The 22,538-nt window shown below is 37.4% G+C and overlaps 2 protein-coding genes across 9 annotated transcripts in view; one reads left to right on the top strand and one right to left on the bottom strand.

Annotated features, from left to right (window-relative positions):
• Positions 1 to 76: 76 nt before the first annotated feature.
• On the bottom strand, positions 77 to 22,129 carry stra6 (signaling receptor and transporter of retinol STRA6). 4 transcript variants are annotated; one of them, XM_077516794.1, is made up of 18 exons: positions 22,111 to 22,129; positions 17,260 to 17,619; positions 15,777 to 15,843; positions 14,173 to 14,255; positions 12,543 to 12,676; positions 10,431 to 10,597; positions 9,588 to 9,713; positions 8,721 to 8,788; positions 8,246 to 8,325; positions 8,112 to 8,173; positions 7,867 to 8,029; positions 7,021 to 7,096; positions 6,618 to 6,751; positions 5,417 to 5,534; positions 5,133 to 5,234; positions 4,325 to 4,551; positions 2,586 to 2,723; positions 77 to 906 (listed from the first exon to the last, which is right to left on the bottom strand). In XM_077516794.1, exons 2-18 carry the CDS (start codon positions 17,328 to 17,330, stop codon positions 692 to 694), a joined length of 2,031 nt encoding a protein of 676 aa, XP_077372920.1. In that variant the 5' UTR covers positions 17,331 to 17,619; positions 22,111 to 22,129; the 3' UTR covers positions 77 to 691. The 4 variants fall into 4 exon arrangements, with proteins under 4 accessions (XP_077372920.1, XP_077372919.1, XP_077372921.1 ...); XM_077516793.1 differs by lacking the exon at positions 22,111 to 22,129 and adding an exon at positions 17,730 to 18,388; XM_077516795.1 differs by lacking the exon at positions 22,111 to 22,129 and having other exon boundaries at positions 14,173 to 14,352; positions 17,260 to 17,696.
• The window catches only part of arih1 (ariadne ubiquitin-conjugating enzyme E2 binding protein homolog 1 (Drosophila)), a 62,332-nt gene continuing 61,164 nt past the window's right edge, over positions 21,371 to 22,538 (top strand). For 2 of the 5 annotated variants that reach the window (XM_077516801.1, XM_077516797.1), the window contains exon 1: positions 21,374 to 21,481. The gene's annotated coding sequence lies outside the window, so the exon portion shown is untranslated. Of the gene's footprint in view, positions 21,482 to 22,538 lie in introns of all 5 variants that reach the window. The other 3 variants (XM_077516800.1, XM_077516798.1, XM_077516799.1) reach the window with 3 other exon arrangements.

Below are 22,538 nucleotides of genomic sequence, written 5' to 3'. Positions count from 1 at the left end.
GGCGAATTTGAACTACACTATATAAAAAAGATGCATCCCACGCTGTTTTGATAAATGTTCCCTTAATGACACAAGCGTATTTTCCTGTTTTATTTTATTTTAATAATTCGACATTTGGCAAATAAATGCAAAAATATTTCTCTCTCAAGGGGGAAAGAGGGGTTGTAGCAAACAGCAGGAAAAGGCAGGTAGAGCCCCACCCCACCCCCCTACAATACAAATGTTTCATTTTCCTGGTTATTTATAATCACACAAAAATTGAAATGCAACAGAAAATAACTGGCCAATTGACGATTCAGTCTATGAAACATGATCCTAAATGTATAAATAGTCAGGCTCTGGAATAAATACTCTCTTAAAATGCAATTTAGCACATTCATGTGTTTAGTCGGGGCAATTTGCATGATCTCAAGTGACAACATACTGATTAGGAAAATAAGTGGTATTGAAGTCATTGTGTGGAAGATCGCACATCATGATGGATAGGTGCCAACATGCAGCTCCTCCACCAACAGGAGACTGTGAGGCCCCCCTCACACGTTACCCACCAGGGGAGAACACGCACAGAACAAAGCAGAACAGGAGGACTACCAGAGGCACTGATCTCTAACTGCGCGTCTATACAAGGAGTGGAAAAAGAACACGACTGAATCATTCTTTCGTTCATCCATCACTAGTCGGGCCTCATTGTTTAGTTGCAGGCGGCCGCTTCGGCCTCCTTATTGTTGCTGCCCTTCAGGCTCCCGTTCACAAAGCTCTCGGTGGCCGCGCGCTGCTGGAAGTGCCTCCTGGTGCCCACCAGTGACGGGTTGTTGACCAGAGTGAAGAGGAGCTGCCAGTGGCCCCGGGCTCGCTTGGCACTGGACACCTTCTGGGGCTTTTTCTCCTGCGGGACCAGCTGGATACCTGGATAAAGACATAACTAAAAGTTCAATTGTTCAATTCTTTAGGGCTGTCAAAATGAGTGTGTTCATTTTGAGTTAAAGTTCCTTTAACGCCAGTAATTTTTTTAACGCATGATTATTGACCACCCTTTATTTGGAAAGCTTATACTGGGAGAATTCCAGTCGCAGCACAGCAGACGCATCCACGTCAAAATTTACCAGTAATAAATTGAATAATAATGCATATTTGTGGAGGCGGGGGTCAAGTTGTATTTTACAGTTTTAAAAATGCGCAGAATTTCTCAAGTTGCTTCACATTAAAGATTAGAGAGCTCTCATTAATATGAAAAGAAAAATGCACCGAGATGCTACCACCGTCTTACAAATGCAATTATGCCATCTAGTGGCAGAAAAATGACCAACGCAAATCAATATCACACTACATCTTTTTAATTTTAACTCAATTTTATGAATTAATTTATGAAATTACTGTATCAATGACAAAAAGATTCAGCCATATTTCTATTAGTTTAACTTTTTTATTTCCAATTTCATGTTAACAAGAGTATGAAAACTTACAAAAAGTATTTTATTGTACATTTAGAACAAATATAAAATTTGCGATTGTGAGCTAACTATTGAAGTCATGCAATTAATTATGCAATTTTAATCGCCTGACACATCTAGTTTTACTGAAGTCAACTTGTTCTTTGTCAATAAAGTACTGATAAAACTCAACTAATTTCCCATACAACTCTCATATCTCTCTTTGCTGTCGTACCTAATCTTGTGGTCAGTGGTATTAAGTGCATGTCTTCTCTTCTACAGTATATAAAACTTGAAGGCCTCAGAGGACCATAAAGATATGATAGGAGCAGTAATAATAGAAAGCAATCATATTGTAATCCTCTTGGCATGACAGGAACACACACATGCACGTGCGCACACACACACACAGGTCTCAACATTACCACACTGAAAGCTTCAGTCCCTCGACTGCATGAATAGTAACCAGGCAATTAGCGCAGCTCATCTGCGTAATTGGCTCCAAAAGAATTCATACATTATCGTTATTATCCATAATGTGTTAAGCAAGCAGGGACATTTTTACATCTGAAGTGTCCTGATGTCTTTTTCGGTTACACTTTATTGATTATTTTTATTTCTTTATTACCTCCTTCCTCAATCAAGCTAGCCTGGAAGTAGTTCTATTGTTTAAATAACACATGGCAACTGCTGATCATGTTTGGCCATAGTGGGCACACCAATAGAACCGCTGAATACTTTATGACAGAGTTTATTGAGACCATAAGCCGCAGCACTGTGAATTATTCCACGCATGACTCAATTTGCTCTTCACATATTAAATCAGCTCAGCTTTCATTTGTGCGGCGCGTGCGAGACAGTGTCCTGATGGGATTATATTTCGGAGGCCAGCTGCTGAATGCGAAAGCATCTCCGGTTGAAACCAAGAGGTTTCGTTGCAAAACTGGATATTCATATTAAAACAAATACATCTCGTGTTAGGCTGCCTAGAAATCATTGTGGGATCCTTTACAATGTCTACAAGTGACAGTATTCTGATACACGTCCACTATTCGTACATTAATAACACAAAATAAGAATCCATTAGAGAACATTTTTCCTAAAAACGTTCGACATGAGCTCAGTGGGTGTCAGTTTTCTCGAAGCGCTACACACCCTCCTCAGCATCTCGTGACCTCTGCACCACATTGTTCTTCTGGTCTGCAGACTGCAGCAGAATCCCGCAGAAAGCCTTCATCACAGGGTGGGACTGGCTCACCTCAATCTTCAGATAATGAGCGTAACAGCGGTAGGCTGCAGACACACAGGAGGTGGAGAAGGGAGGGGGAAAAAAAAAATCACTAAACATGCAGCGCAGCCGTCCATGTTAGTTTTGAGGCAATCACACATAATGACCGTTCAATCATACGCTTTTTCCCTTTGCTTTTTTAGCACTGACAAGTGATGTCTTAAATCCGCAGCCGTTTCTGAGAACCAAGTGCAATTAGAGTCTGGCGCTGCGCTGCATACAGATATCATGCAAGCTGCACTTAGTCAAGAAAGGAAAAGAAAGACAGGGTGCACAATTTCTTGAGAAAATTGCTTGCTTTTCAACATTTTCACTCAAATGGAAAAAGGCCGTTGTGCTCCATTAATAGTGACCAACATGGAAAATTGTGTGTTACTGAATCATATGTGCTCACAGCTATTCAGCTACTAATGTATGTAGCCTAAACTATAACTTGCTATTCATGATGATATTTCCCTTGATGTAGACTTGAACTACAGCAACCCTCCCTCCATCATGCAATAAGTGAATTTTGTGATTCAGGAATACTGTAATAAATTAATAATATATGAATATTCCAAGCATTTACAACATTAAAAAAACTACTATATTGAGAGAGAGCAAGAGTAATGGGAAATACATAAATACTGTACAGTGCAACAGTATAACCGATCCCTTTATATGTTGACAGTAAATAAATCGTGTTTTTTCCAAACTAACAAAATTACCATCTGACAATATACATCAATAATCATGCCCAAAAATGTACATTATAAAGTTAATCTACAGCCGTCGCTTTCTGAACACGGTAATTTCTGTAGAGCAAATTTGACTCCATTTAGATTGGGACCAAATAGACTCAGTTTTAGAGTAATGTTTACACTTGAAAGAGAGTAAAATAAAGAATTGGAAAAAATAAAAAATAAATAAAAGTGACTCAAGGTAGGAACAAACTCATGACCGTCAGCTTGGGAGACAGCCGATCTACTCCCTGAGGCACACAGCTCCTGCTTTCTGCTCATATATCGCTCATGTTAGCTTTAGCTGATTCCATGATTGCATGAAAGCGATGTCTTTGGTCTCTTGGAGAAAAGCAAACAGTAGGCGGGGCATATCTCAGGTGGTTGTGTGGCTGATGATTGTGAGTTCGAACCTCAACCCTTGAGTGAGTTTTATTTATCTATTTATTTTTAATTTTTAAGTTTACTCTCTTCCTAGTGTAAATCTTAGTTTACTCTAAAACTCAGTGTATTTGGTCCCTATCTATATATTCAAATTTACTCTAAATATAGTCAAATTTACACTACATAATTTACTGTGTAGGAGTAAAAAGCAGGATCAAAGAGGATTTAACCTTCAATAATCTTCAGCAAAAACTAGGTTGACCTTGAAATTCTTCCTGTTTTCATTTTTATTCTTCTTTCAAATTTACATTGTCAAGCATTAAGTGTGCCGCCATCTAGTGGCTGACAGTAGAATTACACCCAAAATAAACGAGCGGGAGTACAGAATAGAACTACAAAAAAAAAAAAAAAAAAGTGTAATAGCAGGATCTGTGAGGGGGGTTTATGGTACATTAAAGTTAAGACTTAATACTTAAGACACACACGTGGCTTACTCTTCCTACCTTGTTTAAGTATTGCATAATATGTGGTTAGCATATTTCTGTACAGGATCCAAAGAGGCCCACCTGGATCAAATGCCTCGACATTTCTGTTCAGAAGGCTGATGTCCATGCGTCCCATGTGAACAATGTTGAACAAGGCTGTGATGATCATGCGCCAGACTGCCAGCAGCACCCCGATGAGAACATTGACTGGAAACAGCAAGTAGGTCAGCAGGAAGAGGTTGCCCCTGCAAGACAGGAGACGAAGTAGCACCACAAAGTATCGTCTAAGGCAATGTTTCACAAACTTTCTGAAGACAAGATACACATTTTAATTTTACGGTAGGAAAATCTCCTGCATACTGACGTAAGAATAAGCAGCTTGAAGGAAATAGTACACAAAAAACTCCAAAGTTTGGGATCATTTCACACTTAAAGAAGATAAAGTACAATGTGTATACTACAAAGCGACAAAGTGACAAAATAAACACATAACAAAATCCAGTTCCCGCCTTTTAAAGCCACACATATTCAATGTCATAGCTAATACACTTGTTAGGCCCAAGTGGAGAAAATAATACTTTTTATGCGATAACTGAAATAATCAATTCTAAATATATTCGATAGCAATAGTCCTAATAGGCAGTGTTTATCAGAGTATGGGTAAGGTTAACAAGAGTGTATAACAGTAATAAAATATATGGTTGTTAACTTTACGGATTTTCATCTATTGTGGGGCGTCATAATAAAGGAGACACTACTGTGTATTGAATAATGCTGATATGAGGACTTGTGTTTTCCTGCGTTTGTTTACACAAAGAAGCATTACCTGTTGTCAAGGTCTCGTGTGCCAGCAACCCTTTTGATAAAACAAAACCTGGAAGTGATATGCTGAATCAGCACAGCCAGGAGAATCATCAGCCAGAAAGGCCTGGAGAGACAAAGTCAACAATCAAACACCTCCTGTTTTGTTCATTAAGTGACATACTTGACAATATTATGCACGTTAAATACAGGCAGCCTCACGCAGACCAAACAACTTCATCTACCTTCCCAGTAGCTTTCTTTAATTTTGTACTCGATTACATTGCGAGTTACAATGTTTGTTCTCACCACATGCTCCACAGGATGTGAAAGAGGAACAAGTTCTGTCTGTGTAGGATGGGAATGATAATGAGGAAGACAGCGATGAGAAGACAGAGGAAGAACACCATCGTTTGCACAATCATGCCTACAGTGGGGAGAGATGGCATCTTGAGTTCGACAATCTTATCCAACCCTCTAAAATTCTGAGTCAGTCAATTGCTAGAAAATGCATTTAAGTACAATATTAAAATGAGACAATAGACTCACTAGACTAGATGCTTCATACACCTGCGCAAACAATCTAGGGCCTGCATCTGTAATGTTAATGTTAATTGTTGTCAAGGAAGTTCCAAAAATATATACAGTCTTCCCTCGCTATAACGCGGTTCACTTTTCGCGGTCTCAGTGTATCGCGGATTTTTTTTAAAGTGCAATTTTGCATATTTTTTTTACAGTAATATACCCATTTTATAAAATTTATGAAGGTTTGAACATTGTCAATGTTTGAACAAGAGAGAAATGTGAGAACATGTAAATGCCTCAATGAGAAAAGTGTATAAATTGTGCGGTCGGGGATTTTAGAGCCTTAAAACATTTATAAGAGTTGTAAAACATAAAGCTAACTACTTTGCGGATTTCATTTATTGCGGGTATTTTTTGGAACCTAACCCCAGCGGAAAACGAGGGAACACTGTATATAGTTCACTGACAGAGCCAATTTGCATTACTTAATAACTGAAGTTAATGTTAGGTTCATGTTTTACTTTTTTTTTCTGCCACTCGTCTTTTTTATTTTTATTTATTTATTACTATTTTTTATTATTATTATTATTTTTTAATTTGTGCCATCTGACATTTTTGAGGACATTTTATGGCAAATTTTGGGATTTTCTTTTGTCTGGTTTTGTTTTGTTTTTCATTTTATTTGAAAATTTTCTTTTCTGCCTTTTTATTCAATCGACTGAAATTTTTGGCAGTTTCCTGGATATTTTATGGCAATATTTTGTCTAAGAAATAAATATGTAAAAATAATAATCATTTACAAATCTAGATTTTTTTAAGAGAGCCACCAGGAGCTACATGTTGCAGATCCCTGCTATATACAGTTATTTTTAACTGAGCATTATTTTCTCTTTTAAAGATACATTTCATGACATCGGCCAAACCTCATGTTGTATTTGCATTGTATTCTAAAGAATGTATGTTTTATTTCATCTTTCAACCATACCGATGCATACGTGAGCTGCCGTGAAGCTGGTGTATCCCATCCAGCAGACCAGAGCTGGCCGGGAAGCCCGAATACTTCTCTGGCAGTTATAAACATTATAGATATCTCCCCTGTACAGCCCTTTTAGGTTGGACCTGCGTAACAAAAGGCATACGAGGAGAGCAATTGTCTGTAATAGCAGAACACTTCATTCATTTTAATAGCCATTTTCACATCTTGCAGCAATTCATGCAGAACAAATGTTGCTCTGTCTGTCTGGAAGATTACGACGCCATTATGTTAGAATAATACTCATGTGTGCTATTGTATTAAAATGACAGAATCACAGTGTCAAGCTCGCTTATAGCTCCTGCAAAAATGAGGTAAAAATGGTGGAAATGTATCGTGCATTGTCTGTTCCTACCGATGGAGGACCATGGACCTCATGAACATTGCCAAGTTGACGAGCGTTGACAGGGTCATTGCCGAGATGTAGCACACTGCCAGAAAATAAATGCAACATTAGTATTGCACCCCTCTTGTGGATCATTAGTGTTTGATTAGATTGATCTGACGAAACATGGAATTCTAATTAGAAGCTGCTTGTTGTGCTGAAAGATGCGGTTGATAAGACATAGTCAAATCAAAGTGATTTTCATTTTAGGTGTCATTAGTGTACTCTGCTTTGATTTCCGCTTATGATCTCACGTTCATTCCCTTGCTAACAAATGTTTTATTTCCATGCTTACTAGGGATGTAACGATATCCAAACATCACGATACAATATTATCACGATATGAAGGTCATGATACAATAATTATCACGATATTGTGTGAAGGGGGGGGGTTGACGATATTTAAATAAGATCACAATATTGTGAAAAAAAAAAAAGCTCATACTAAAAAAAGCACAATATTGTGCTTTTGTACATAACAGTGATGCATATAAACCACCTACAATATCGAATAACAATATTGAGGCACTTACTTGCTAATGAAAGCACACATTGATCGCTTCACAAGAAAATTAGGTTCCCATTCATCTGACAATTAGCATAGATTTTAAACATAGAAGGCCAAAACATCCCTAATGAAAATTAAATTGCACTAATAAACTAGCCATTTGAGGGTGCTAGAACTAAACAAATGGAAACCAACCTGACTTTTTTAACAGATGTGTTCCTTTTAAATATTGTGAACATGCCGACGACGATATTGTGGCAGTTTTAGTATCACAATATTGCCCTTATTGTTACATCTCGAATGCTTACCCTCGACACACCACATGTAATAAAGCACTATTCGGACCACTTCGTGTTTGTCTGGCGAAAGCACGATCCTGAAGCCGGCTAAAACATTCGCAATGTCTTCGTCGACTCCCATGCGGGCAATTTGGAGTGAAGGCACCACGGCCATGATTAACAGCAAGCCCACCTAAAATATGAAACATTACTTTCAATCAATGTCAGACTGTTAGTACGCAAATTCATCAAAAGCAGTGGAGTACACTCGTTACCTGATAAAGTGTGATAAATGACACCACGCCAGATATGGACAACTTTAGAGGGAACCTAAAAGCTGTTTAGAAAGGTAAAACAGTCAATGCTGTTGTCAGGAGTGCACAGACATAACTACAAAAACACACTTCACCTTCTTCTGGTGTATAAATGTAAGACTTCACAGCATCCATTATTCTCTGAGGCAGCTTGGGGGTCTCTGTGCTTGAAATGCTGGAGTGAAAGGTGAACAATTATTCTCAGTAAATTTGTATATTATGTTAGGAAAGATTGATTATATTTAAACTGAATTAATAAAAATAACTGGTTAATAAAGGTGGGGACATATTTTCTACTTCTACCGTGATATCGTGACATAAAAAAAAGGCAACCTGTTTCCTGTTGACTTGATACCATGCCTAGGATCTGTCCCATTATCTTATTGTTTGATATCTCTGCACAAAAAATCAAGTCATCCCCACACAGTTGGATTCTGTATGCATGTTTTGAGGTTTGTGTTTTTAGTTTGAAGTGCTATGTGACTTAATTTGAAGGTCTGACTTAAAGTATCCCATATGAACAGCATAGCACATATAAGATACAGAAGGTATAGTAGCAAACTCTCTGACCCGATTTTCATGTGCTTCTTCTTCAGCAGTTTCTTCACATAGTCTCTGTAGTAACTGCTGTTTAGATCCTAAGAATGATGCATGAGGAAGCAAATAAGTTTAAGCACAATTAATATCATAGCATCAAACCGCAACTTTTCAGAATAAAAACAAAAACACATAAAAAAAACACTATTTTCTTTAACATATAATTTAACATACAACATTTAACATATAATGTTCCAAATTTGTTCCACATTGGACTAGGTTTTCTTCGTCCAACTCCTTTTTAGGCCACATTTTAATTTCTATCGATTGGAAAATTACGTTCTGGTTGTCTTATGTTGACCATTACCTGAAATAAATGGAAAAATGAATGAAAGAATTAATGGACTATGGGGAAAATATAATGTTTTATGAAATATATAAATAGCAATTAATGTGGTCAAACGTGTTAAATTCAATCCTCCTTTTCTATTACATAAGGTGTTGTGTTGGTGTAATTTGGGGATTGTCACACCCATGTCAAGATTAGCATAAAATAAACATGCCATTGTGTGTCGTCAGTGAAACACAGCTCCCCTTCCCTAATCTGATCAAGAACATAACATAAACCAATTACATGAAATCTACTTAAAATGATTCGGCTGTTGGCACATTGCGAGGTGGAGCATGGCCCTCACTGAAAAGGCTAAGGTCTTAAACAGTATGGGTACATTCAGGAAGAAAAAAAAAAAAAGTACATACAGTGCATCGCAGCAATGCGTTTTTAAACAGTGCATGCTTATGTGCATAACACGGTGTTAAGATCGTTATTGTCTAACACGCCAGGTGCAAAAAAATCAACTTCAACATGAGCGGATAAGATGGGGCAACATGACTCCTTACCTCAGTGACATTGTGCTTTTCAGTGCCTTTCAAGCCCTTGAAAAGGAGAAGAGGATACTGGAAACTGAGGAAAGCCAAGCAGGCTATCTGGGGCAAGCTGGAGAACAGCGAATAGTGTTTATGTATCTAAAAGAAAAAAAAAAAGAAAAGAAAAAAAAAGTTTTGGTTAGCTGACATTACACAAAAAGAGGCACAAAATGTCATTCCTACTAGGGGTGAAGCTAATAAATGAGTTGATTGTTGTGTCATGTTGAGAACATCCCAAAAACAAATAATGTGGAAAACATACAATGTTTAATGACGAAATGATCATTAATTTTACAACCACCAAATACATCTCTCTCAAATCCTGACAACATTAACCTTCATTCAATCCAATTTTGTTTATTCCAGAACATTTTTGGAGTGATTCTTTTAGGTTTTGCAGGTTATCCCAGCAACTTTATCAACGAGACAACCATTACAAAATGCATAATCAAGTCTGGATGGCACTGAGGCACACTAAAGTGATTAAGTGTTACAAAGCTTCTTGATTAAGACCACCAGACATGGGAACTAATTGCTTTGAATCAGAACCATTCATTGCACCGGTAGGGAGAAAAGAAGGTGGACATAGTACTAAATCTGTGAAATTCAAACTTCAATCAGGTAGCCACAAATCCACTTTGAAAAGCTGATAGTCATCTTTTCAAATCCTGTCTTTTATGTATACGACAGACATAAGACATTCTTTAGTCATAAAATGGTTTTCCATGCAGAGCAAATGAGTTTATCCCTACACAGTGCATACAGTATAAATGAACAAACGTTCGGTGAGCCGTGTTGGTGGTGATCTGTACATACCTGCGGTGTTTTCGGGCATTCAATTTTCTGCCAAACCAAGATACCAAAATGCGTCCATGACAAGAGGCTTCCGAGTACGTAGCCAACTTTATTATGCAGAGTGCCACATGCCAGCAGCGGGTAGTAAAGTGCGGGGTAAAAGAAGACTCCCAGGATTATCCAGTTTTCTGCAAACACAACAAACACGTGAAACATACTACACACTCTATTGCCACTTGATAAGAGACACAATTAAAAAAAAGAGAGAGATTTATCAACCACTGTCAAATATAGCAATTCTGACTTTTGATTTAACGTTGTCTGAAAAGTATTCATTTAAATAGAAAAGTATGCTAGTGACGGTAGTTTGCAGTAGTGTAGATTTTTACTGCATCACACTAAGAAGTATTGTTAACGTCCTGAGGTACAGTGGATATTAAAAGTTAATACGTCCCTATTTAAATGCCAGCTTTTTGTGAAACAAAAATATTATTATGCTAATCAGTGGCATTTTAAGATGGCAGCTGTGTGTTGGCTCCTATTTGACAGAAGTTTGAATGTGACTGGTTAATTCTGAACACAGACATCCCAGTTAGAAGATGATCCTGTCTATTTTTTTTTTTCCTCCGACGAAAAGTTTATTTTCAGTTGAATTGTCCAAGTTATAGGTGATAATAATGGTGAGAAAAGTTTTGAATCAATTAATCTTGGTCGAATTTTTATTTTTATTTTTTTTTTTATGTCACAAAAACCTGACATTTGAACAGGAGTGTATAGATTTTATATCCACACATTGGTAAACTCATAGCTCAAGGGCAGGGGTGGGCAAACTATGTAGCCTATATGGGGTTTAAAAAATAAAAAAAAAACTACTAAAATTGTGTATTTTAATATTAGAGTTAAAAAATTGAATTTAGAATAAATTAAAAATAATGAAAAAAAATAAAAAATTATTTAGTACTGGTAGAACATATGTAAAATTTAAATTGTTAGACGGATATGTAAAATATTTTATTATAATTCCATTATTTACGATAAACAATTAAGCAATTCGTTACTGAGCTAAATGAATAAAAAATGAAAAGAAGCAAATAGATTTTAATAAACAATTATAGGGAAAAAGCTGCAACCGGTAATTGAATGCAAAAAAATATTACAGGACTGTAGATAATGTAACGCTTGGTGAGTTGGATTAAAGAACAGAATGGGCTGTATGTGGCTCAACAGGCTTTACTTTGCACTTTGCTGCTCCAGCTGCATCAACCATGATATTATGATAAGCATCGCTTTGTAGAACGAGTAGAATGAGAGATGTACAGAGTGGTATGTATATACAGGACTGTCTCAGAAAATTTGAATATTGTGATAAAGTCCTTTATTTTCTGTAGTACAATTCAAAAAACAAAAATGTCATACATTCTGGATTTATTACAAATCAACTGAAATATTGCAAGCCTTTTATTATTTTAATATTGCTAATTATGGCCTACAGCTTAAACAAAACTCCAATATCCTATCTCAAAATATTAGAATATCATGAAAAAGTATACTAGTAGGCTATTCAATTAATCACTTGAATCGTCTAATTAACTCGAAACACCTGCAAGTGTTTCCAAGTGAATCCAATATGGATGACATTTTTGTTTTTTTAATTGCATTTAATTGCAGAAAATAAAGGACTTTATCACAATATTCAAATTTTCTGAGACAGTCCTGTATTCATAGAACGGCAAGTAATGAATGCACAACTTCCCTTGACTAATACTGTTAAAGTGCAAAACTAACTGAGTGACTGGAGATCACAGTGTGTTAAGCCCACTCTGTTAATTAAACCTTGTGTTGTTTTGGGATTGTGCAAAGTATCGTGGATTGTCAACTCTCAGTGAATTCTTATATAATTTCATTTCAGAAATAAAACAGCTTATTATCCGGTTCTTAAGTCGAAAACAACACAGAGCCACGGAAGGAAAACAATCCAATTATGTAAATGAGCGACAATGTGTAAGACATCACGAGTGCAAAGTTCGCTCCCAATCTCACAGGACATAACAATGTCTCGCTATCTCGAGCCGTGCGTGTAAAAACAAACAAGGACAACTGATATTGGCGGAGGAAGTACCAAAATAACCTTACGTTTGTTCTCAGCCTCCGTCGTGAAGGGCAGAGGGTTTGGTGATATGAGCATGCCGCAGAGTTTGCACAAGAGCACTCCAAACACAGCCACTGCCAGGCCCTTGTGCTGGGTATGGTCCAGGAAGTTGACCGGACTGTGGAAAGCAAGTTGCAGGTATTTAGAGCCCGCATGTTAGCGGCATCGCAAGCAGCTGAGATGATCATTGCGGAGATATGATCAAAAATCTGTGTTTTTGGAAATTACAATTTCCAATTCCAATTTGAAACATCTGTCTTGAACTTTACATTGGTAGCATCCTTGTCTTCAAAAGCCACATTTTGGCAAGTTTCTTTACTTGTGTATTAAAACACTTTTGAGTGTGACTCACATTTGATCTTCAGTGACAATCATTCAAGGCACAGTTTAAAGTTGTGAATAAGCCACTGTGTTAAATGTAGTAAACAAATCTTGGTTAACATAGAGAGTGAGGTTAAAAATTAATTCATGTGCATGTTTAACAATGACTAAACTGATGTCTTGTAACAGTTTAGCTGGCTGGTCCACCAATATTTAAGATTGAGTCATAAGTGGCTATTGCGAGACACAATTCCCACACAAGCCCATCATAACATTTTGCCAATTAACATGCACATCCATCCATTTTCTTGACCGCTTATTCCTCACAAGGGTCGCGGGGGCTGCTGGCGCCTATCTCAGCTGGCTCTGGGCAGTAGGCAGGGGACACCCTGGACTGGTTGCCAACCAATCGCAGGGCACACAGAGACGAACAACCATCCACACTCACACGCACACCTAGGGACAATTCGGAGAGCCCAATTAACCTGACATGCATGTCTTTGGAATGTGGGAGGAGACCGGAGTACCCGGAGAAGACCCACGCGGGCACGGGGAGAACATGCAAACTCCACCCAGGAAGGTCCGAGCCTGGACTCGAACCGGAGACCTCAGAATTGGGAAGCGGACGTGCTAACCACTAGACTACCGTGCCGGCCTAACATGCACATCAAATTTAAAAAAAAAAAAAGGGTAAGTGAGTACAAATTAAGAGGAACAGATATTATATAATTTATTATATAACAGATTTTTTTTTTTTTTTTTTTTTTTTTTTTTTACAAAACTTAAAATACAAAAAGAACTCAAGGTGTCAGTTTGTGGAACAATCTGGATTATAAAACTAAATCATCTCAGTTCATTTGCATTTAAAAAAAAATGTATAAAAGCAATTACTGGAAAAATATATTTCGCACAAGGTCATGTTGTTGAATCATTTTGTTTAATTGTTACCATGAAAGCATGTTGACTCCTTAATGTCATGTATTTTGTGTTTATGATGATGATGATGATGATGATGATGATGATGATGATAATGATTATTATTATTATTATTATTATTATGAATTTTTTATTGTATCAGGGGCAGATATAAGTTTCACCTCTTTCTGTCCACTTTCATTTCTTTGTTAAAGAATGAAATAAAAATTTTGAATTGAATTGTTAATTTGAATGAATGCTGTAAGCAGTGTCTCTTTTTAAGCTAGTAAACAATTTAGAACTACTATATAATTTTAGTTTGATCAGTAATATAAAATATTGATTTCACTGTGATGGCTACCTGACGTTGAGTCTCACCTGAGTAAACCTGGGAGTCCTTTCTGTTGGCTGCCCGCTTTTGTACGTCTTGCTAAAATTGCAAGGATCACCATGACGACAAGCTGGAGGAGGAGGTACATCAGTGTTATAAGCAGAGCATCGTGGCCAGAGTAGCAGCAACTTGAGTCAGGTTCAAGCTTCACCATGCTCAGACACATGCTTAAAAAAAAAAGAAAAAAAAAAGTGGAGAAGATAAAGTGGTACAACACAAAAGGCAGTGCCTCATTAGTGCCCCCCATGGATATAGCCTGAATGAAACATCATTAGTCAAGATCAGTGACCAGTGAGAGTTCAGTGACCATTCATGACCTGGAACACATTTAGGAAACACAAGTCAAAAGAAAGAATGTCGGGCTCTAAATTGGACCTGTATGAACCAACATTTGACGACCAATTTGTCAAAAGATGTGAAGTCAGCTTCAAAGATTTCTGCTTACAAGTGAGGCAGGATGTATTCTTGTGGTTAATTAAAGGATATTCTTTAGTAGTGGGTTGGCCAGATACGAGGTGGCTCAGAAAAAAATATTTCAAATCAGAAAAACAACAAGCTTTACCGCTCAGAAACATGCCCCTATAATGAATTTCGTCAGTATTCTCTGACACAATTTATGCACCCCTGTATGGATTTTTTTTCCAGGATCCACCACAGTTCCACCATCTTGATGTCATCCACATCTTCAAAATGGCTGCCCTTCATGAGCCCCTTGAGGTTGGGAAAATGGAAAACTCAAATTGAGCCAGGTCGGGAAGGAGGGAGGTTTTGCTTACAAGATTTTCTTCTCGGCCAGGAACTGTCAGATGCTCATGGAATCTTCTCACGCACTGAACAAAGCAAACGGCGCAGGCTCTTTTCGTGGACATGTTGGTTGTTTTAGCTCTCATTGAAGGGGAAAACGTACTGACGCCAATCCTGGAACTTTTCTGACACACCTCGTACAGCCATGGAACTAATACTGTAATTTTTTTAAGTTTGATTTTATAATAAAATTGGGGCTGTCAAAGTTAAAGCGTTAACCAATTAATTAATCACAAAAAAATTAGCGCAATCATCTTTTAATGCAGATTAATCATACTATTAATTTTGACCACAGATGAACCTTTAGCTGACAGCGGATGGTTACATTAAAAGTAGCGCAGGTTTTGTTTGAGCAATAAACATAACTACATACATTGAAGTCAAGCATTTAATAAATGTTTGTGTATGACATTCATATCAAACTATCGTGGTCAATTTTTTTCCCCATTTTGAATTATGCAAATAATTAACTGATCAGAAAGTGGAAGGATGAGCGTGTGCAGTGGATCAAAAAATGTTGAAGACGTCCTCATAACATTAACACATAACAGGTGCTCTTTAAATTTGGCGGGAATAAAATGTTGATAAAAAGCCTTTTTAATTGAGTGATTAATCGTGATTAATCAAAATTCTAAAATGTGATTAATCTGATTAAAAAATCATTTAACAGCTCTAAATAAAGTAGAAAAATACCATATTGGAATTAGGGCCTCGTATTTGTATTACTAAAAACCCAGCATGCTTTCAAGCTTCAGTAACATTTGTACAACATGAAAAAGAGACTTACTGATACTGCGCTGATGCATATGTGGTATAGCCTGTCATCTGCAGTGGGGTCACATGGAGGGATTATTCTAAATAAAAAGGAACACACACACAAACACACGAAGAACAATCAGTGGGTGTTGTAACACAAGACCTTGAGTAAGTGAGCAGGCCTGCACCTCACTAAACCTTTCACACGTCACCATCAGGACCTTTTGTGGCCGCTGAAATCCCGTAACCGAGATTTGCATTTAACCGGATTGCCATCAGCGTGATGCAGGAAACAACTGACGTCTATGTTCACACCAATTGCGAGAATGCCTGGTCATGAGGAAGTCATTATTACTTCTGGATATTCCAAGCAGCTCTCATGGAGTGCACGTTATAAACGTGCAGCTGGATAGCGACATGCAGGATGGATGGAGTTGACAAAAGCCTCTCACCTGTGCAAACATTGAGCCAAATTGGGACTTTGGCTCTCACTGAAAGAGCATACGCTGGCATCACATCAAACCACATGTAAATTTAAAGCAACGTCAAAATTCACAACTGCAGAGAGGACATCTGGCTGTTTACATACTGCAAAAATGCTAAAACCACTAAAAAGCCACATTAAAGCAAGTCGGATCGCAACTCAACATAGTTTATAATTTAGCACGACAGTTTAAAGGCAGGACGAGTTGACAAATATCCCTCATTTCATCGCAAACCTGTTTTATTGTAGATCTAAGAAAATTATGTGATGGTAATATTTACTTTCTTTATTATCATTTGTGCAAGAGTGGAAATCTAAAATTGACAGACCACACAAACAGCCAATTGCATTGTGGGACGTGAGAGTGGCTATGTTTGAAGAAAACTACTACTTTGTTGGATTTCATGACCAAAACAACATATTTTGTGCTTGTCTTTGTTTAATGTTCTCCTATTATAACTTGTGGTGGATAATCTTAATTGGGGCTAGGCAATAAATCACATTAATTTGATTAATTGTCATTTTAAAAATCAAATAGTTGAAATTTTGCTAAATCGTGGAATCGAATTTTGTCTTCTGTTACATCCAAATGTTTTTGTGAGTTGTAATGAGTGGCTAAGTGGCTGAATGCTGGATGGGTGGTTTACAAGACATGTTTATAATAGTTACCAACTACTTAATTGTGATTTGTGCCATTTAAGTACAAACTTTGAATGTTAAGTTTATGTTCAAACTGATTTAGAATCAGTATACTTTATTGTTGTCTGAACATTTTGCATTGGAATTATTTGTGAGTAAATGAAACCTTGAATTAAATGTTTGTTGGTTTTATTAGATTAAAATCGGAATCCTAAACCTGTAGTTTTTGGCCATATCACCCAGCCCTAATCTTAACTGATTATATACATAAAGTATGCCAAAAGACAACTAATATAACAGTGAGAGCTGTATCTCAAACTACTTGTTTACATACAGTACATTTCTAAACTTACGAGTAACACCAACAACAAATATAAGTCATTTTACTCACTCAATGTTAATCTTCTTGGTGACAGGGTCATAGTCTGGGTACTCGTAGTCCAGCAGAGCATCCTTATCCATTGTGCCGTCACTTTTCCAAACACTTCCAAAGTTTGCACCAGGGGAGAACTTCTCACCGCAATTTCAAAGCGGCACACAGCTGTGATAGTGAGAAGCAAACCCGTGCCAAGTCCCAAGTTTTTGCCAGCGAGGCGTCCTGGTTGCCTAGCGTTGCATCAGCTCAGGTGTCCTGATACTGTTGCGGTCCTGTCGTGGCACAGATGGTTGCTGTCACAGCTCCGGGCCGCGACGTTTCTCGTCCCCACGCAAAGGCCCTGTTTCAGTGGAAGGTTACCACTGCACTGGAAGACTGGACAAAGAGTGAGGGGGTAGAGGGGATGGGGGGTAAAAGTGTGTGTGTGAAAGGAGGGAATAAGTGGAGAAATGGGCAGCCAATCTGGAAGGCCACCTGCTGCTTACCGGGATTACATCTACTTGTGAGGTTGGACCTGTTGCTGCAGTCAGGTGTGCTCTGCTAGGAATCTACAGCTGGGACTGTGTAAATGGATGGCGGCAATGAAGCACGCTATGTGCCTTCTATGACGATAACACATCTTTTTAGGACAAGGCTTTGCCTTGCGTTGATAAAAGAACTGAACACCTTGATAAGGATCAAGAACAAGTTCATTGAACTTGGCACTTTACCTTCAACAGATAAATTATTATTTAGATTCCTTAGTCAGTGGAAATAGTCCATATTTAGTCTACATTTAAAGTGCTAATATGTGCTGGTAAGTTGTTTAAAAAAAAAACATGATGTTTTGAATTTATGTAGGCCAACATTTAGCAGAGGAAAAAGGGTTTTATGATTGTATACAATCGTCCAAAAACACAGGAAGCCACACGATTAGATAAAGCAGGGATGATCAACTGGCGGGCCGAGCGCTTTGAAGGCCTTGTAAGGTGGAAAAGTGCTATATAAATTAATTACCATTGTGTAAAAAAATAAATAAATAAATAAATAAAATAAATAAAAAAGTCCTTTAAAATATATATATATATTTTTTTTTAGAAAAATAGGAAATTTGAATCCTGTAAAAAACGGTAAAAATAAATATTACAACATTTTAAAACAATTAATCAATCAATCAAGCAATCAATCAATCAATCAATCAATAGGGCGGCACGGTGGTTAAGTGGTTTGCACGTCCGCCTCCCAGTGCTGAGGAAGCAAAATCGGCTGGTAACCAGTTCAGGGTGTAACACGCCTACTGCCCGGAGCCAGCTGGGATAGGCTCCAGCACCCCCGCGACCCTTGTGAGGAATAAGCGGTTGAGGAAATGGAATATAAATAAATAAACAAATAAATAAATAAATAAATAAATACATAGATAAATAAATAAATAAATACATTTGAGAATTTGCAACTCCATGGGTGCCAAATTCTTCCGGGATTCTTCTCAATTCCGTCATTACTGGCTCCCTTTATGTCCATGTCTTCAGAACGGGTCACATTGATGAGCCATTTGAGCTTGGGAAACAAGAAAAATAAAGAAACACATGGAGCCAGGTAAGGTGAGAGGAGAGGTTGCTCCCCCACGACGATGTTCATGAACTGTCAGATGCTCAGACAATTGCGAGCAAGCAGCGACCAGTTGTCCTGCCACAACTTTCACCTCTTCTACTGAAGAAAAATAAATAAATAAATACATAAATCATCGGATCTGTTAGCCGGTTGATCACCTTGCCCACAATGAAGGGGAAAACTCATAATTTGGGTTTGAAATTTTCCTTTTGTGACACTTTTCTAATATATCTTGTAGCTCTTGTATTGGATCTCATAACTTATGGGTGTACCTTATAAAGTGCGCTGTGTCAAAAGTAACCCAAATTGCGTGAAATAGCAGCGCTGGGTCAAATAGGGACCAAGCCAATGGTGGGTTATCTATACACAACGCATTGGGTTAGGAATTGACACAATACATGTTGGTTAAAACAAGCTTAAAAAAAACTACCCACACTGTTGAATTAAAGCTACTATGAACTACAAATACAAATATATATGTTTTTATTTTGTAAAACTGATTAATCCAATGTTGCAAATAATATGAAATGGACATAAAATTAACAAAAAAAAGTGGTGCTAAGGTAGAATGGAAATGGAATGCTTGAAGAAATCCCCCCGACTTAAGTGAAACAATGAGCATTACGTGGCCAGACCAAGGCCAAAGGTCATAGCAACACCTTTGCTCCATTTATAACCTTTTCACCAAGAATAAATAGCTTGCAAGAGCCCGCCTATATGCACAAAAAGGTTGACTAATACAGATTTAGTGTGCCGCGATCTGTCCCAGTGCTGAGACCCACAGCCGTTTCGCAACACTGCTTCCATGTCAGTGTACACTCATTATAGCGGGATTACAGCCACACTTAGTTTCGAAAGCAACACAACTTTCCTTCCCAGCACCCCTGAGAACAGGCCGTTTCTCAAGCACAGTAAGCCACCACATCGAATGTGCTCTGGGGAAAAAAGCAGCCCGGCAAATAAAGGGGTCACTGAACAAAGAATGCTTTGAACGCTTCTAATGACATCACACAGAAGCGCTTTGATTGTGCCGGACACTCCATTTGTATCAGGTTTAGGGAGGCTGGCTCAAAAGACCGCTTTAGAGGAAACAAAGCAAAGTGCATTGAAGGATCCAACATCACTGCACCTGACCAATAAGCTTGTTGCGACCACATATCAAAATTAACTGATTGTGATGTAACCATGACATAAAGGACATTAAAAACATCACCTTTCATTTTGTCAAAATTGTTTTCCTGAATATCATGACAAAATTAAGGTATACTTAGGGCTAAAGCGATAAATTTTAGTTTACTGCTCAGGAAATTATTTTCAGCAGTGTAGTGCAAAGTGTGTCGCTGACATGCACTGCTTTCACTAACAACATAGCTACAAACAGCGGCTATGTTTACGAAAGCCTTTTCTGACCTTAAAACGACAAGCAACTTTAATGCCCACTAAGAAACAGACAAAATGAGCAGAACCATTTTGATCTTGTTTTTCAACGATGGACGATAATCAATCCAAGTCAAGTGTGCTTAAAAATCTAAATTTGCAATATGTGTTAAAAGCAGTGATTTATCATCACGTTGAAAATATTTGACCCTGGGTAAGTGCTACCTAGCTGCAAATATATTGCAGAGGTCACCTTGCCTGACATGTACAACACTACATGATAAAATGTGGGTGAGAGAGCTGGATGCAGTGTTGTGCGATACTCTTCCAATTTATGCACCAGCTGAGACAGGCAGTTTGATGACTCAATTTATGATGTTAAATTGTTGAACATGTTGAAATGTTTCTTTATTAAAGATTGTGTTCAAAAGAACACATTTTTCAAAAGAAGCAATACTTGTTTTTAATAACGCTATTGACATTTGCTATTTCTATAAATGAAGGGGAAAAATAGATTAAACTCAGACATTTGATTTTTGTGAAAGAAATCTGAGAGTTGATTTTAAGTACATATCAGTCATCTTAGTCAATTTGATGCTGGACTTCAGAAATTCTTATTTATTATTTAATATAATTATTATTTTGCTCGAAGAAGAGAGGCCAATGCTGACAAAAAGAAGGATAGCAATGATATTTGAGCAATGGTGAGAAAAGCCATACAGCTTTTAGGAAGGTGGAAAATCATCACTGACTGAGCATATTACTGTAGTATGAAATACACTCAAAAAAGCACCACATAAATACACGGAAAAATATGATTCAGTTCAAGCTATGTGTCAAAATCTGGGCCTTGACAAGAAATACAATAGCACTCAAGACTGCAGACTACTATTCTAATTTAATTTCAATTTAATTTCTAATTTTCTAATTTCAAAATAATGATAGGGTCAACTAACTCATAATCATACTGAAATTGCACACATGAGCTGTTATTGGAGATGATTTTAAGCGATATGAGATGGAAAGTACAAGATATTGTTTTGAGATTGTGGAAGAGTACTTCAAAGTTGCGGCTTGTTGGCGATACCAATAATGACAGTGGCACGTCGTTAATCGTCCACTTTAAAGCTACATCCATCTTTGACGTAAATCGACAGCTTTGTCGTAATTCATGTTCGTGTGAGGAAACGCAGCAACATTCGATTCTCTTTGAAAGTGAGCTCCAAGCTTGACTAACAAAAAGACCAAAACACAAGTACCGTACTTTCAGGTAATAACTTGGTCACCTCGTCTCAGCTTTTAAACTCAGACGACGTGTAGAGTTTTATGCTCGCGTTGGATTTTCTTTTTTTAATCGACTCTTATCAACATTGAGACAAATTACTAACCTGCCGCTTGTGTTTCAACGCCGAAGTGGTTCGGACGCTTCAAACAGCTCATTTTGTCCAACAAATCGAACATTTTTATGGCGATGTAACCACCCCAGACATAACAATACTAATGGTAGTCACGATTATGCATTATTAGTTATATGTAGTGTAGCTAACATTGCCTTCTAACCATTAGAAACTTGACTTTGCTAGCAAGATTACCACAACTAGCCGCCAATAGTTAAGCAGACTACAATTCCCAGAATGCACTTCACAATACATAGTGATTTTCAAATACTGTACAGTAATTTGGTTGCCCATATAGGCAGCATTTTACGTTTAAAAATATTCAATCTAAATATTAAGTTATAATTATTTGAAATAAAAACTAAAGTAGAATAACTGTTTTTGCGGAACAGATGAAATATATTGTGCAGAATAAGTTAGTTAATATCGTCAATTACCTAAATATAGAAATCAAAGCATTTACAAATAACATGTCATACTGGCATTCAATTAGCCACCTTACCGTATTAGCTAAGACTTCCTCAGTTGTGCACCATCAAAAATCCTCAGTAACATCCAAATTGAAGACAAGTTCAACTTAGTTGTTGTGTGTCTGCCTCATGCTCTGTGTGTGTGTGTGTGTGTGTGTGTGTGTGTGTGTGTGTGTGTGCGCGCGTGTGTGTGTGTGAGGACTTTGAACGTCTCTATCTTGCTTTGGCAACAACCTTAGTGATCTGCTTAAGTCTTGGGAAACATTTAAAATGACTCGTGTGGTCAAGTTCATATCAATGAAAAGTCGTGCTTATTTTAGATTGATTATAATATATGATATATTTATTCAAATCCTCTTATTACTTAACTCAATTGCACAGACTGATGGGACAATTTAATCTTTGCATTTTTTTTTATTTTTTTATTTTTATTTTATTTTTTTTACTTGGGGTATTATGA

The sequence above is a fragment of the Festucalex cinctus genome, chromosome 3 (genome assembly GCF_051991245.1).
Source record: "Festucalex cinctus isolate MCC-2025b chromosome 3, RoL_Fcin_1.0, whole genome shotgun sequence".
NCBI lineage: Eukaryota > Metazoa > Chordata > Actinopteri > Syngnathiformes > Syngnathidae > Festucalex > Festucalex cinctus.
The sequence above is the reverse complement of the archived record's forward strand: the minus strand, read 5'-3'. Positions and strand labels throughout refer to the sequence as shown.